Source organism: Lepidothrix coronata, unplaced genomic scaffold (assembly GCF_001604755.1).
Source record: "Lepidothrix coronata isolate B3197 unplaced genomic scaffold, Lepidothrix_coronata-1.0 Scaffold5, whole genome shotgun sequence".
In the NCBI taxonomy this organism is placed as follows: Eukaryota; Metazoa; Chordata; class Aves; order Passeriformes; family Pipridae; genus Lepidothrix; species Lepidothrix coronata.
This window is the reverse complement of record NW_016690185.1, coordinates 5,809,364-5,825,552: the sequence shown is the minus strand read 5'-3', so window position 1 is coordinate 5,825,552 and position 16,189 is coordinate 5,809,364. Positions and strand designations below refer to the sequence as shown.

The 16,189-nt window shown below is 40.5% G+C and overlaps 1 protein-coding gene across 2 annotated transcripts in view; it reads left to right on the top strand.

Annotated features, from left to right (window-relative positions):
• Positions 1 to 16,189, top strand: part of CEP85L (centrosomal protein 85 like) — a 142,273-nt gene that overhangs the window by 66,767 nt on the left and 59,317 nt on the right. For both annotated transcript variants that reach the window (XM_017828866.1, XM_017828859.1), the window contains exon 3: positions 12,371 to 13,137. In XM_017828866.1, the coding sequence (XP_017684355.1) occupies positions 12,371 to 13,137 (767 nt within the window). The remainder of the gene's footprint in view (positions 1 to 12,370; positions 13,138 to 16,189) is intronic.

Here is a 16,189-nt window from a genome sequence, read left to right as displayed (position 1 = left end):
AAGACTGAGAAAGTACAACTTATGTCTGTCTTGGTATAGAAAGGTAGAGGAGCAGGTGTGTTTATGTACCTGCTACTGGATTTTCTCCTATAGAGAACAAAAATACCTAGAATTATCTCCTTCTGGGGGGCAGGGGTGGATTTCTGTTCTGATGGGCTAAGTTACTCCAGTTTTTTGGAGTCAAAGAAGGTGAAGAAATAATGCCAGCAAGAGGGAGTATCTGGTGGCTATCAAAGTAGGTGGTATTTGTGGCATGGGTATCTTGCAGGTTCAAAAAGGAAGGAGGACAGATAGATTGTGACATCCATAGCATTTTCCCCCTTTAGCCATTACTTTTAATGAAGATCCTAGGGGGATATTTGATTTCCTCATGTCTTCACTCTTAAGTGCTTGTGGTTGGAAAATGGAATTGGAAGCTGTAGATGGCCTTCATAAAAGGGCAAATGCAAGTTAAGATCAAGACTTTTAAAAAACAAAAAGCCAACCACAAAGGAAAAATTCCCTGTGGCAGTATAGGTTTTCACTTCTGTTTCAGCAAAGTGAAGTTGACTGTTTACGTGACTACTGTTCTGGAATATTGCTTTATCCTCTTATCCGGGAGGGCATGGGAGGGGAAATAGAACCTGTTAATCTAAAAATTGTTCTACTTAGTTACATAACTGTTTCTTAAAAATAGCTCTAGATTGCTGGAGAACATGGATAGATACTGTAGGGTACAAATTTCTCTTTTGTTCAGTTGGTGCTCTTTTGCACAGAGAATCCACATTGTATGTATACATATTTTTTACTATTTTGTGGTGGTCACTTGCATGTAACTCACATGTGCTCATACAGCAGCCTGTGAACATCCTGTAGTAGAGTTCTCTGTCAGATACTGTATTACGTCATGGCTGGGCTTCGCGAATGAAGATTTGGGAAGGGCTCTACCCACGTTTGTTACAAGCACACTGGTGGCTAAAGAGGCCAATATGAGATAGACATACCTGATTGCAAAAGGCACAGCAGAAAGACTCCTTAGGTGGTATATTCTGCAAGACACGATTCTTTCTGCGTTGTCTTTTCTCCTCAAGGGTGATCCTGTGTGCGTTGTCAAAGGAAAGAGCAGCGTTATAGATGGTGTGTCTCCAGACCTCCAGATTTGAGGCCAGAGTAGACCAGTTATGATGATCAATATGGCCAAGGCTGAGATGTTGTTTCAGGGACTCCTTGTATCTTTTCTTTGGGGCTCCTCTCATGAGGCAGCCGGTGGCAAGTTCACCATAGAGCAGGATCTTAGGGAGGTGGTGGTCCTTCATCCTTGAGATGTGTCCTGCCCAGCGCAGCTGCGTTCTCAGTAACATGGCCTCAATACTTGTGACTGCTGTTTGTTCTAGAACAGATGTATTGGTCACATAATCTGACCAGTGGATGTTTAGGATTGTATGGAGACAGCGTTGATGGAAGTGTTCTAAGAGTCGCAGGTGGTGGCGGTAGATGACCTGTGATTTGGATCCATATAAGAGAGTAGACAGCACTATGGCTCTGTAAACACTGATCTTTGTACTTTTCTTCAAGTGTTTATTTCGCCAAACTCTTTTATGAAGCTTTCCGAAGGCACTGTATGCCTTTGCTAACCTGTTGTCTATCTCTCCATCAATCTTACCATCCGAGGAGATGAGGCTGCCCAGGTAATTAAACTGCTGGACTGATTTGAGCTCTGATTTGCCAATGGTGATGTGGGGATGATGGAAGACTTCCTGATGTGCCGGTTGATAGAGAACTTCTGTCTTCTTCAAACTGACTTCCAGCCCAAAGAGCTCAGCAGTGTCTGCAAAGCAGGATGTTAAACGCTGCAGAGCTGCTTCTGTGTAGGTGACAAGGGCGGTGTCATCAGCATAAAGCAACTCCCAGACAAGATGGTTTAAGGTCTTGGTGTGGGCCTTCAGTCGCCTTAGGTTGAAAAGGCTTCCATCAGTAGGATATCGAATGTAGATACCGTCCTGATCATTGAGGTCTGCCATGGCCCTTTGGAGCATCATGCTGAAAAAGACTGTGAATAGGGTTGGTGCGAGAATGCAGCCTTGTTTCACACCATTCTTTATTAGAACGGGCTCAGAAAGTGCATTGCCATATCTGACTTGGCCGTGTTGATCCTCATGGAGTGAGATGATCATTTTAAGGAACTTGGTGGGGGACAACCTAAACGTTCCAAAATCTGCCACAGACCTTTTCTGCTCACAGTATCGAAAGCCTTGGTGAGGTCAGCAAAGGTTACATAGAGACCTTTGTTCTGTTCCCTACGCTTCTCTTGCAGTTGTCTGAGAACAAATACCATGTCTGTGGTGCTCCTGTTGGCTCTGAAACCACACTGACTTTCAGGAAGAATTCCTTCTGCTATAGTGGGTATTAGTCTGCTCAAGAGTATTCTTGCCAGGATTTTGCCAGCAATGGAGAGCAGAGTAATACCATGGTAATTTGAACAGTCTGATTTAGTACCTTTCTTCTTATACAGGGTGATGATGACTGCATCACGAAGGTCTGATGGTAATTTGCCTAGTTCCCAACAGCGCACCACAAACTCGTGAAATTTAGCATGGAGTGCTTGCCCCCATGTATACCAGTAATAATAGCACCAAAACTGAATCTAAATGCAGAGAGGCACATCAAGAGAAAGCATTGAGGATGGGGTATCTCTTTGTGTGTGTGGCAGTTAGTGCTGGAAAGTTTAACTTTGAAAATGACTGTTCAGAGCATCTTTTATTCTGTTGTGTTTCTAGAAATCACTATTATATTTGACTGTGGGTGTGTGATATCCTTGGGATAAGGAGGCCAAATGCATAAATCAAAAGGTTTATTGTATTCTGGTAAAACAAGTTCATTCTTTTAAGATGTACTTCTACTTCAACATGCTCAGTTTTCTCATCTGAAGAGATTTTTATGTAATTTAGGTTATCCTTTGTCTTTGTAGATTAATTTAGCAGATGGCCATTGCAAGCTTAGACCAATAGCAGTCATAAATAACTTCTTTTCAGTGACTGATACAGAGTAAAAATTTGCTCTTTGGCTTACTTGCTATTTACTTTAGACTTTCTGTTCAGATACAATCTGCAAAATATTTTCTGCTTCATTAAATACCCCATGGTATTGTATTTGTCTCATGTGCTTTTAATGAATCTGTACTTTAACATTTCTCTAACTTTGACATCTGGAATAATTGAGTACAGTAAGGAAAAACAGAATAGTCTTGAGTAGTTGACTCTGCTGTAATTTATTTTTCTCTGCTGCATGATCTTTTTCTGTAAAACAAGTTTCACCTGCTGCTTTTTGAACTGTCTTCATTAAAGCTGTCCTTGTTGCACAGGACTGTTCTGAAGTGGCAGCATCCCACCTCTGTACAGTGCTGCTTTTCTTTACGGTCCCCTATTAGGTCATTTGAATCTGGGCTTCATGTAAGTGAGCTAAATTGACCCAGATCGGGCTCAAGAGTAGAAAGTTACTAAATTTGTTTGAAGATGTTTCTCTTCTGGAGTTGTGGATTCCCCATCTGAATATCATTAGCCTAGATATTGCTAGGTAAACTGTTAGTTCATAGAAATATTAATAGACAGTATTCTTTTTTTGTATCCTAAAATATCAGTTATGTTGAGATTCCTTAGGCAGGACAGCTGTACTTGGTGTGTATCTAATATGCTGGGGACTTAAGTGTTTACTTTTTTCTCTCTGCATGTATATACATAATGAGTGTTGAGTCCTCAGCTCTATCATAGCAAATCCCAGGAGGTTTACTGTACCATTCACATGTGTTTGCCTTTTTTGTTTGCTTGTGGGGTTTGTATTTGTTTCCCCCTCTTGTTGCACTGGCCTGGTACAGTCTCCCTGAAGTCAACTGTTCCAAAACACAAAATGTTGTTAGAAGTTTTTGTTAAGCTTCATTTGTTGAAACATGTGAAGTTTTAATTATTTGAGTCTTGTGATAATTAATACTGCCAAACAGCTAATTTAAAGGAACTTTTTTTTAAAGCAGAATGTGGATAATTTTACCCAATGTCTTCTTGCACAAGAAAATCCCAAAACCCACTATATATTTCAGGGAAAAACATTAATTTTTAATGAGGAGTGTTTTGGATGACAGGTCATTCTACCAAATGTCTTCTAACTTCAGTTAGTATTGGGAACTTTGGTCTCAAAGGTGGTGACTTCTGTGGCACACAGGAGAAAACTAACACTTTCTACTGAGCTTGTCTCCTGTGTAATGTTTTTTAAACTGATCATGTATGATCAAAAAAACTGAGGTATGATCAAAAAGGCTAATGTATGATCTCTGTTGTGTGCTTCATTTTGTCACTGATTCTGTTCGATCACCCATGTGCAATTCTTTGGGAAGATGCTCAGGTTGCCTCTTGTCATCTAACTTTAAGTGATGGAATTAAGAATTTTGGCTCTTGAAATAGGATGTGGAATGCAGAGATTGGTTTGTAGCACTAAGGTGAGATTGTATTAAGATGTGGTCCATTGTATCATTTAGTTGCATGTCCTTGCTGCTGGAATCTAAGAACTTCACTAATGAGGTTTTTGCCAAATCTCCTGTCTCAGAAGGTGTGGTGGGAACGTGATGTTGGTGTTACAGGGGTGACCTCTCAAGCGTGGGGCAGTGCTCTAAATAAATCAAAGCTGGTGTCTTCTATGTCTTGATGAGAATTGATCAAAGAGCAAATTTCTGAAAGAGTATTTCAGTACCATAAGTACTATAACTTAACACAGTCAAACAAGTAACTTCTGCAGGGCACGTTCCTTGTCAATACTGTGTTCTGGGGAAATGGGTAAATCTAAGTGAAGCAACGCAGCCTTTTATGTGGTAAGCTGAGAACAGGATGTGAATAATATGAAAATAGGGAAAAGTGAGTAATTTTCTTTACGAGTAAATACTTTCCACTTGCTCAATGACGAGGTATAATTTCTCTTGTTCAGTGACAGTTTCTGTGTTAAGCTTCATTAAATAAACTTTAGAACATACATGTTTCCCACTCCCCCTTTTTTCATATTAATTGCAAATTGAGAGTGTTATCCTCACGTCCTACACTGAGTAGGATTGTTGCTACCTTATCACCTCTGGCAAACAAGGGAGAAGGTGTGTTTGCCTGAAGGGTGTGAAAATGAATGAGATGTCACAAATCAAGGGAAAAGTAAATTCATAACTGTAGAGGAGGAGGATAACAAAGATGGATACCAAATGGCCAGGCCATAATAAATTAGGCTGGATATGTTAGGCAAGTTTCTGTTCGAGTATGTTCGTTTGTATGTAGTGTTCCTTTTGTTGGTAAGGATGCCTGAGAAGCTGTTTGCCATTAGCTGGAACTCAGTGTTACCTCTACATTTCTTTCCTTAAATGTGTGTATGCTACCTTGGTACTTATGTGTTGCAGCTTTTACTCTTTCCAGCACAGCTTTCTGCTCTACTTACTAAAAATCCTTTAAATTCCTCTTGTAGTATTTTTTTATTTCTGTACGTTGTAGGAGGCCTGCAAGGCTGACCTACCATTTATTCCTTCTTCCATGTCTCTACAATAACGTTGCTCAAGGGCTAGTAGCTTTACCAGTATTTTGTCTGAAGGAAAGTCATAAAAGCAGTAAAATTGCTTCAGTTTTTGAAAATCCTGTCTCAGCTGCAACCTTTTAAGTTTGCATTTGTATTATTCAGGGTTGTACTGATTGAGTTCTTTGTGAATTATGTAGCTTGTAAATTACTTCAACTTTTAAAACTAGCAAGTTTTTGGGTAGCAACTTGTGTTCTTTTGGTATGCAACACAGTAGAAAATCCTACACAATTAGTGTGAAACAAAGTAGAACTGACTCGTAGTTTGCTATCCACATCTTATGTAAAAGAGTTCTGATTGCTACTGGTGATGCAGTGACTGGTGATGGTAGAAGGCAGTGAACTTGCTTCTTTTTTCCAAATGACACTAACTGAACTTGCTTCAGAACACCACATGACTGCTTCTGCTTTGAAGACATAAATATGACACAACCATCTCAGTTTATTGGCAATAAAGTATTTAATGTTATTTTAAATTAGCATTAATTAGTATTAAATTATATTTTGCCTCTAGTAAGTTTTTTTTGTTACTTATTCTTCTGTATTGGTTAGTTGCTGTTGAAACTCAGTACTTTATAAACAAATAATATTTAGGAATTCTTTCTCATAAAGAGCTTGTTAAATGTCTGAACAGTTCTCTGCTGTGTCTGTAGTGCTTCCTTTTCTGCTACAGCTTTCTGTGATGCATGTTTTTATTTATTCCTTGGAAGAGAGTTATTTGCAGTGATTTCCTTCATTCATTCACCTCATATTTTGACATCATAAACTTGAAGTAATATGAACAGGGCATTTAAAAAGAATGGTGAATATTTCTAGACAGTACAAAAAAAAAACCTCCCAAAAAACCAAACCAACAAAAACCAACCAAAACAAATTAACCAAGCCCAAACCATGCCTGTGACTGCTGCTGCACCCTGGAAAGGCATCCTTTTCCTTCCAGAGGTCGACTAGTTGGTCTCTTCAGGGCTTTTTGCTAGGACTGGCCTCCTGCCTGTCCATTTTGAAATTCTTGTTTGGGTCATCTGATTATCTGTGCTTCATTAAGGCTGGTCCAGTTTGTGAGTAGGTAGGTGGGGGGAACAGACGTGTAGCATAAATACTGCTCTCATGGTACATCATCCCATCATCAACCATTTTCAACTAACTCCCAGAACAGTTAGACACTTCTGTTGTTGGAAGCAGCTGTTTTGGAGATTTCCAGGAAGCAGCCACGTGCTTGTGTGATAGATTGAAGACTCATGTCCCCTTCAGCCATGTGTTGGATGCTGGAATTGCTTGTGGCTCATTGCTGGGGTCTATGTAGTTAAGAGTTACAGAACAATTCACAGGAACTGGCATCCTATAATGAATGAGAGCTTTCGTACACTAAACCACAGCCAGATTCAAGACCTTCAATTTGTGTAATGGAGGCTTGACTTCCCCTGTTTATCTTCTGCTCAGTTATTAAGAATAGTTTGGTTTATTTTCCTGAATTGGGGTAAACTGTGTCAGTGTTTTGGGGGAGTGGTAAGGGAGGACAGGAAGCGAAGGTCATCTGTTTTTAATACTGGTGTTTTTCTCCATGGTCAGGGCATTCTAATTATACCCTGGATGAAATATCAAATTTCAAAGTCCTTCACACAAGGAAGGTTCTCTGTTTTTGGTGTTGTTAGATACACGTGCATCTCATAAACTTGTGTATCAAATGATTAGTATTGGGTGACTGTATTAGCTGATTACTCTGCTGTCGTTGATAATATCTTATTTGGAGCAGTGAAGAATTTGTCCCATGCAGAAGTATATCTTGTAGATGGGAATTCTCATAGCACTAGTTTCATTTTGCAGCTAAAGAAGTTGTTTAGGGTTACAGTGAACCTTTCCTGACTCGTCTGTTTTGACTGACTGTTTGGCCACAGATAAGGATTTTAGGTAGCTGAATGATAGCGGTGTGTATCTGGCCTGAGAAATGGCCTCAGAGATTTTTCTTCCAGTGATGTAAAAAGCATAGCACAGGAAAATGTAAAAGAGTAGGAGATGTTCATTAACTTTATATTGGAAGATTTCTTTCTTCATTCCCTCCTTCAGAAGAACGTGTCTGCTGTGCTTTCTCTCTGTGATTAGTTTTTTTTATTAGGACCAAAATTGATTCTGTTAGATTATTTTCTATGCCAGATATGCAGTAATGAAATAGTTCAGGAGTGTAACACAAGATGGTAAGAAATCCATGTGAAATGTTCTTCATTTTTTTATTCCATCTGCTGCTACTATGTGGTAGATATCTTGTGGTTTTGAAATAGCACTTCTTCAGTTTTCTTATTTTTGTGGTTTTGGAAGTATTGGATCAGGTATTAAAATGTCATACCTATTAGAAAAGTGCTCTAGGAAATTTTGTGGTGGGCCCCCCTAAAAGTTAGTAGGATAATGGAAAAGCAAAATTCCTCCTATAATCTTAATTCTGCTGAAAGAAAAATCAGTAGCATATAGCTCCTTTTTTCCTTCTTGTCTCTTTCAGTTTTCATTAATGAGAGCAGTCTTAAGCACTGAAAGGCTCTGGAGACATACAAGCCGTGTTTGAGAGTGTTTGTAATCTTCAAATAAATACCAACTCAGTGAAGTAAAAATCAAGTAATCCTGAAGAGAGAGAGCTTTCAATTCGAAACTAGGCATTTGCTTACCCCTGCCTGTATGGAAGGGGAAAACCTCCTGCTCGGATGAAGTAGTCTTTGGCAGGATTTGGCCAGATGGCACTTATTCCTGTGACTATAGAAGAAGTAATGTCTTTTAAGTTTCATGATGCTTTCTGTATTCTCTCCTGTTTTCAATGAAATTTATGCATTTCATGCTTTTTGTGCTGGGAGATGTTCCAGAATGCAGACTGGCTGTCTTTCCAGCCGAGCCGGCAGGCAAGGCAGACGGAAGCAATATGCTCTAAGAAGAAGTGTGAATTTTCTCGTGTATTTCAGTGAGGGTTAATGGGAAGACTAATTAGGACACTTGAAGCCAAAATTACTGGGTTTCACTTTGAGAGAAATTATTGGAGACATCCATCAGCTGTAGTTGGATATAAGTGGCATTCCAAGTTTAAATCTGCTGAAGAGTATAGAACTGGAAGTGAGGAACAGAAGTTTAAAACTGACTCAAAATTAATTAATTTTTAATTTAATATAGAGTAGAAGAAGGAAAAATAAAAATCTACCACATATTAATAACTCTGTAATCTAATAAATGAAGGAGATCATATACTTCTAATTATTATTGGGTTTAATTTGCATTTGAAGACTGTGTATAGGTAACATTAAGTCAGTATTTTTGATTGAAAATAATGTATTAAATACTACTATGTATTTTTTCATTATTTTAACTTTTACAGATACATGTATACAGGATTCCTTACTTTTCTCTTGCAGATATGATATTTCTACGCCTAGAAATCTGCATAGCCTAACACTTTGTTCTTTTTGAATCCTAATATACTTCAGTTTTCTTTGGATATAAGAAAGCCTGGGACTGCTGCCTTTGCTGGACTGACTTTGTGCTGTGTCAGACTCAGCTTCTGGGTAAGGCACAAGACAAAGGTTAGTTTTCTTTGAGTGTTACAAAGGCAGCAACCTTTAGCTAAGGAGTATGTACAAGAAGAGATGCATTCCTTTCTACTGTGCCATTTCCATCCCTACTTTTCCTGGGAGAGTAGGAGGAGATCAGGAGTCTCTTCCTATTCTCCTGCTGTATGTTTCCCAAAAGCAGGACTCTAACCCTGCACTTTTCATCTCATAATACATAGGTTTGAGACTCCAACTCCATCAGGTCATAGACCTCTTTTGCCTTCTTGTCACTGCTTTGACGTCCTCAGATGTCTATTTCATTGCAGAGCAGGACTGAAAGCTGCAGCCCCTGGTCGACAGTGTAACAAGATGTACCCACTTTGTGGTGTCTTTTTATGCAAGTGTGTAATGAGCTATGAGGGAAGACAAGCGGGCAGAGCTGAGAGAAGCTGATACCGTACTTCGCACAGGCAAATGGGTTACATGTTGTGAGCATATCACAATTTTGGAAACTAATAGTGTTGCACTATCACAGTCTCCACTGTTGCAATATCTGTGGGCACTGATGTGCTTGGTTAAAAGACTGCAGTTCCTTCTACTTGAAATGGCTTGTGTGTTTTCTGTCTTCCTCTTTAACATGTCCCACCACCAATATCAAGACAGAGAGAATGGACAAGAAAAATGTTTCTCTCTGCAGTATGGAATTTTTAAGGAAGAAGTGCAGGGAGGAGGGAAGGTCTTTCATTTTGCCTGTCAAAAATATTACCCCACATAAATTAGTAGCATGATTAATCAGGTAACAAGCTCGTTGTATTCTACTCTCCATTTAACTTTATCATAGAATTTCCTGAGTTGGAAGGGACCCACAAGGATCCCTTGGCCCTCCTGGCCCTGTACAGGACGGTCCGTGTGTGTATTCTCTGGCCATCATCAGCTCTTAGACTGTTGGTCCACTTGATCCAGCTCTGACAGTTTTGTCAAGTCTTAAAGAGAGCAATGTTTTGTAAGTACTGTGGAATTAGGTGGCTGGGTATTCAGGTTGGGGGTAAGGATATCTTTATTTGTATACATAGAAAAAGAAGTGCTACCATTTTTAAAAAAGTTGTTGCGCCATTGGAAGCTCTCTTCTTTTTCCTGTTTGTGGGGTGGTATTTTGAGTAAAATATATGCTTTGAAAGTGTGCTCAATTAATAATCTGTTCTGGCTTTTACCAAATCGCATTAACCTAGTGTAGCCATCGAATTGGGTATGCCAGTTGTACTTGCTGAACAATTATTTTTATTTCTAAGTTGTCCCACTATGACTTCTTGGACCAGCTGACATATCTCAAAGAAGCAGGTTCTCTCTAGGTTAGGATGAGAGAAACAAGTAAAGTGTATCCATCTTGCTTTTGGCAAAAAGGACACCAAAAGAATCTTTTAATTAGAGCAACTTCATTCTGTCTATCTGCCATTAACCTAACGAGCAATATGAACTTGCTAAGGTACAGCCATGGAACTTGGCGAGAGCTGATCCTCTAATGAGAGGATTAGGTGTTTATTTCTGTTGTCCACAGACTGATGCTAAACATGTTGCTGGGTATGTGAGAGCTCTCAGCCAGTCCCCAGTAACCTCTCCTTTACCTCTGTCCTTTGCTCTCCTGTCCCCTCCTGAATAACACCTCACTGATTTCTTCATTCTTGATATTTTGGCTTGGGAAATATTTTAAAAATTAAGATACACGCAATTTCGGTGTGGTGGTGTATTTGGGTGTGTAAATACACACACACACACACACACACACACACACACACACACACACACACTCCTCCTCCCCCCACACCTGTTGAGACGGGGGAGAGAATTGGAAGTATGAAAGTGAAAAAACTCATGTGTTAAGATAAAAACAGTTTAATAATTGAAAGGAATAAAAAATTGTAAGGAAAATTACAAAGAGAGATAAATAAGAACCAGGAAAGCTGCAAATGAAAACGGTCACCACCAAACGAGTGTTGCCTGACCAGCAGCCCCCCAAACCAACTTTCCCTCTAGTTTTATTGCTAAGCATGATGCTATATGGTATGGAATATTCCTTTGGTCAGTTGGGATCAGCTGTCCCAGCTGTGTCCCCTCCTAGCTCCTTGTGCACCCTCAGCCTCCTCACTGGTGGGGTGGGATGAGAAGCAGAAAAGACCTTCACTCTGTGTAAGCACTGCTCAGCAGGAACTAAAACATCCCTAAGTTACCAACAGTGTTTACAGCACAAATCCAAAATGCAGCCGCATACCGTTTACTATGAAGGAAATTAACTCCACTCCAGCCAAACCTGGCACAAAAAGCATACTTTGAAGTCAGTGAGATCCAAAAGGGATGAATAGCTCTGTCCAAGTGACCATTGTTAAGCTGATTCCTCTCCAGCACTGCCATTTTACAAACTGCATTTTGTTAATTGTTTTGCCTTTAAAAAATGGGAAGAGGGGCAATGGAAGAAGAACCAGTCTTGGGCTCTGGAATTGTGATACCTCTGCCATTTGTGCTGTAGAAGCTACTTTGTATTATCTGGTCTGAGGGAGAAATCCAGCCTGCCCCCTTAAAGCTGGGGAAGGAACAATGCCTCCTTTGGCTCACAGCCTGAGAATTCTATGTGGAACTGCTGTTTCCACTGCTTAGTTATCATCATGGCTGGGCTTCGCAAATGAAGATTTGGGAAGGGCTCTACCCACGTTTGTTACAAGTGCGCTGGTGGCTAAAAAGGCCAATGCGAGATAGGCAGGTCTGGTTGCAAAAGGCACAGCAGAAAGACTCCTTAGGTGGTATATTCCGCAAAACACGGTTCTTTCTGCGTTGTCTTTTCTCCTCAAGGGTGATCCTGCGTGCGTTCTTAAAGGCATCAGCAGCGATATAGGTGGTGTGTCTCCAGACCTCCTGATTGGAGGCCAGAGTAGACCAGTTATGGTGATCAATATTGTTTCAGGGAGTCCTTGTATCTCCTCTTCGGGGCTCCTCTCATGAGGCAGTCGGTGGCAAGTTCACCATAAAGCAAGATCTTAGGAAGACGGGGGTCTTTCATCCACTGCTTAGTACACTTTTCTTTTTGTAATGATGGCAACTGAGCACAACACATTTGAAAATCTCCCAATTTAATTAGTTTATATTCTCATAATCTTGAATGGTTTAAAAGGCCCTGTTTTGTCATGAAACCTCTTCTATTTTTGCATTTCACCTTGAATTTGATGATTTATCTTGTTGTTAATGAGTTCTGTATTGTACTTATTTACATGATAAATCTCTCTTCACAGATCATTCAACTTCAAGTGGTACCTCCTCGTTTAAGCCCAGCCGATCACTGGTTTCCATTCCCACTGCCCATGTGATGCTGTCTAATGCCAGCTCTTCACTTTCCAAACACAGGGAAGCTTTCAAGTCTGATGGCTCAAAATGGAGCACAAGCTTTGTACGGTCAGGAGGAGGCAGAAATCAGGGTTCACTGGACAACTCCCTTGACATGAAAGATGCAAGACCTGTGAGAAAATGGTCCTCCTTGTCTAAACTCAGCTCACCAAATACCTTCAGCCAAGATGGTAGTAGTCATTCGGTGGAATACAGGGCTGGTACAGACAAAGCTGTGTCACCACAATTAAGGACAAATGGGCCAAGTTGTTTGCATGACAGCATGGAGTTGCTAAAAATTGAGGACAGAGAAATGGGGAAAAAACGATCTTCTCTACTGGACTGCAAATATAAATTTGAAACATGCAGCAAAGATGATTTTGTTTCAGATTCCCCAAGCAGGAGACATGCCTTAGACTTGACCTACAGTGCCTTACCTGAAAGCAAACCTACGGCAGCCAGTTGTGAGGCTTTCGGACAGAGATACGCAACGCTGGGACAGCAGGCTGTGAGTGGAGCTCCCATACAGCCGGCAGTGAGGACTCAAATGTGGCTTAAGGAGCAGCTCCGTGCAAATCCCCTGGACTGCAGGCCTGCCGAGGAGCCCTACGGTGTAGCTGCATGGCATGTGCAGCAGCCTGAAGATTTTAGAATAGGAGGTGAACAGCCTGTGCAGGTAAGGCTAAAGTTTGGTGTTTGCTGCCATCGTGCGGCATCGTGTGTTATATCTGGCAGTTTGTAATGAAACAGGATGGGGAACAGGTCCCCTTAATCAGGTAATGATGGTTTTAAACTTTGACTGGGGATGTTGCTGCTTGTTTCTCAATATTACCTGAGTGCCAACAGTTCTTTGTTGTTTTGTTTGGTTTTTTCTCCTGCTATCTGCTTACAGTTTACTCTGATTCATTGAGCCTGTCTGCATGGGACCAGCATTTCTTCACATGAAGCTGCACACAGCAAGAGCTTCAGCAGATAACCTTTTCAATAGTTTTAGAGAGTCTTTGATCACAGTGTAGTGGGGGAAATGTGAATGTATTTTGACCTGAATGGGCTTAAAAAGAGGCTGCATTTGTGCATTCAGCAAAATAAGAATTACTTCTGTGTACTGCAAGGATGAATGGATATTTCGTATAACTACACCCAACACTTAAAAACTGGATTCAATTTGATATTACTGCTTATCTTTTAACTAATTAAAATCAACAGTAGTCAATGAATCTGGTTTATTTAATAAAATAACATGTGGTTTATATGTGTCATACTTAAAATATTTTCCTATAGAGAACATCAAGCACATAGTTTTAAGAGACAGGTAACCCTTTGTAGCATGGCAATTCAATTTTTGTTTCCAGCTTTTCCCCTAATGTGAAAATACAGTTTATGAAAGAGGGCAGTATTTAAAATCTACGTGTTCCTGTTTACCTGTGTAGGTAAACTTGGCTTGGCTTGCCAAAAAAATCCCAAGCAATTTACAATATGTAAATTTCTCTGAAAGGCATTCTAGGGTTAGACTAGGATATTATCTGAGGAGAGATAATCCAGCTGTATGTGCAAATTACCTGTTTTCCTCCAGCCTGAAGTACATGAAATAATTTACAAAGAGTTGTGCTCAAATTTTGTTGTTTCTTCTGTTGTATATTGAAGGAAAGACTGACAGGTTTAGAGGTTCTTGGGATCCAATTTTGCTCTTAATGGTGATCTTAATGGTTGGGTTTTTTTTGGTGGGATGGTGGGTTTTTGTTGTATTGGGTGTTTTTTGGAGTTTTTTAAATAAAAAAAAAATGAAACCAAATTAATATGGCCAAACCAACAGTAATCTTTAAGGGTCTCCCTAAAAACCAGACATTGCTACAGCTGGCCAACCTTTACCTTTATTGCTACAGAAACCCTCATCTTTCTCTTAAGGTTTTTGAAGATTTTGATGTTGAGAAATTCCCCAGGTAGGGAGCAGAGGCTGATGGAGTCCTGTCAGAGCCAAAGTGACAGAAACTGGGTCACTGCTGAGGCTGGATCCAGGGCACTGCCAGCTGGGCTCTTGGCAGTTGACAGCTGCTGGTGGCATCGAGGAACACATGAGGGGTTTGGGAAGCAGAAGCGACAGCAGGTTACGACTAAGGAGCTTGGTCTATCCATTCATTCAAGTCTTCCCAAACACCTGAAACACATGTAGCTGGCTGCAGCCATCAGAGGTGCTGTCTGTGAGGTTTGTGAGCAGATTACTGTGCCTGGTGGTTCTCCTCTTGGATTTTAGTATATAGAATCATAGAATGTTAAGGGTTGGAAGGGACCTTTAAAGATCATCTAGTCCCACTACCCCCTGCCATGGGCAGGGACACCTCCCAATAGACCAAGTTGCTCAAGGCCTTATCCAACTTGACGTTGAACACTGCCAGGAGTGGGGCATCCACAGCCTCCCTGAGCAACTTGTTCCTGTGTCTCACCACCCTCACAGTAAAGATTTTCTTCTGAATATCCGGACTAAATTTCCCCTCCTTCAATTTGCACTCATTACTTCTTGTCCTATCACTACAGTTCCTGACAAAGAGTCCCTTTCCAGCTTCTCTGTAGGCCCCCTTCAAATACCTGAAAGTTGCCATGAGGTCTCCACACAACCTTCTTTTCTCTGGGCTGAACAGTCCCAACTTTCTCAGCCTGTCTCCATAGTGGAGGTGTTCCAGTCCTCTTACCAGCATTGTGACCCTCCTCTGGGCTTGATCCAACAGTTCCATGTCCTCTTTATGTTGGGGACACCAGAACTGTGCACAGTATTCCAGGTGGGGTCTTACAAGAGCAGAGTAAGCTTTATTTACTTCTTTCCTTCATTTAGGTGTGTCTCTTCATCGTATTTTATGTACCTTTTACACAACATTTTGTTTTTTTCTTTTTCTTGCACCTGTTACTTTTACATCTCCGTGGAGGAGGTTCCTGATGGCCTTAACAAGTACTTCCGTTGGTATGATCTGGAGTCAAGTTGATGGGCCTTGAAATGTGATCTGTTTTATTTCCTCAAGTAAGATGTGGTTGTGAAATAGGACCCAGAGGAACAGAAAGTGAAAACATGTGCAAGAGCAATGAGCCTCTGGGCTCTTAGAGGCATCCCCTGCTGGCCCTCCCTGCCTACTCTGTCTTTCTGACAGAGGTTACAGCTGTGAGAAGGAGGGACACCACAGAAGATGAATAAAGGAGAGTGGTTCTTCCTGTCTTGACACCTGATTTTTAAAGAAACCTCAGCATAATTGTGCTATGGGCTTTTCTCAGAGATCACCATGTGTGCATCTGGGAACTGATACTTTATTATATCTGAGAAACCAAGAAAACTGCAATCCTATGTGGAATATATCCGAGAGAGAGAGTAGGAAGCGTAAGATTTTGCTTGAGGAAGCTGATGATTTATAAAAGGGGAAAAAGCCACACCTCTAGAGGAACTTTTTTATTTTTCTTTTCCTCTTAGTGGGGATTGCTTTTGTTGTTTTGTTTTTATTACATATATAAGCTGGTGGAAATGTAGTGGTTTTTATAGGACTGAAAAAAAATTACGATTTATCATTCTTTCATTTTAACACTACTATTGCCATGAACAGAAAAGAATGAACTTTGCTTTCAACTGTCAATCTGGAGCAGCTTTGTGTATCTTTAAGATAGGTTTATAGCTGCCCTCTATAAACTCCCCTTCTATCACTGATGAAGTAAAAATAGACAGCAACAATTTTCTGAGTTGATTTTGAGGA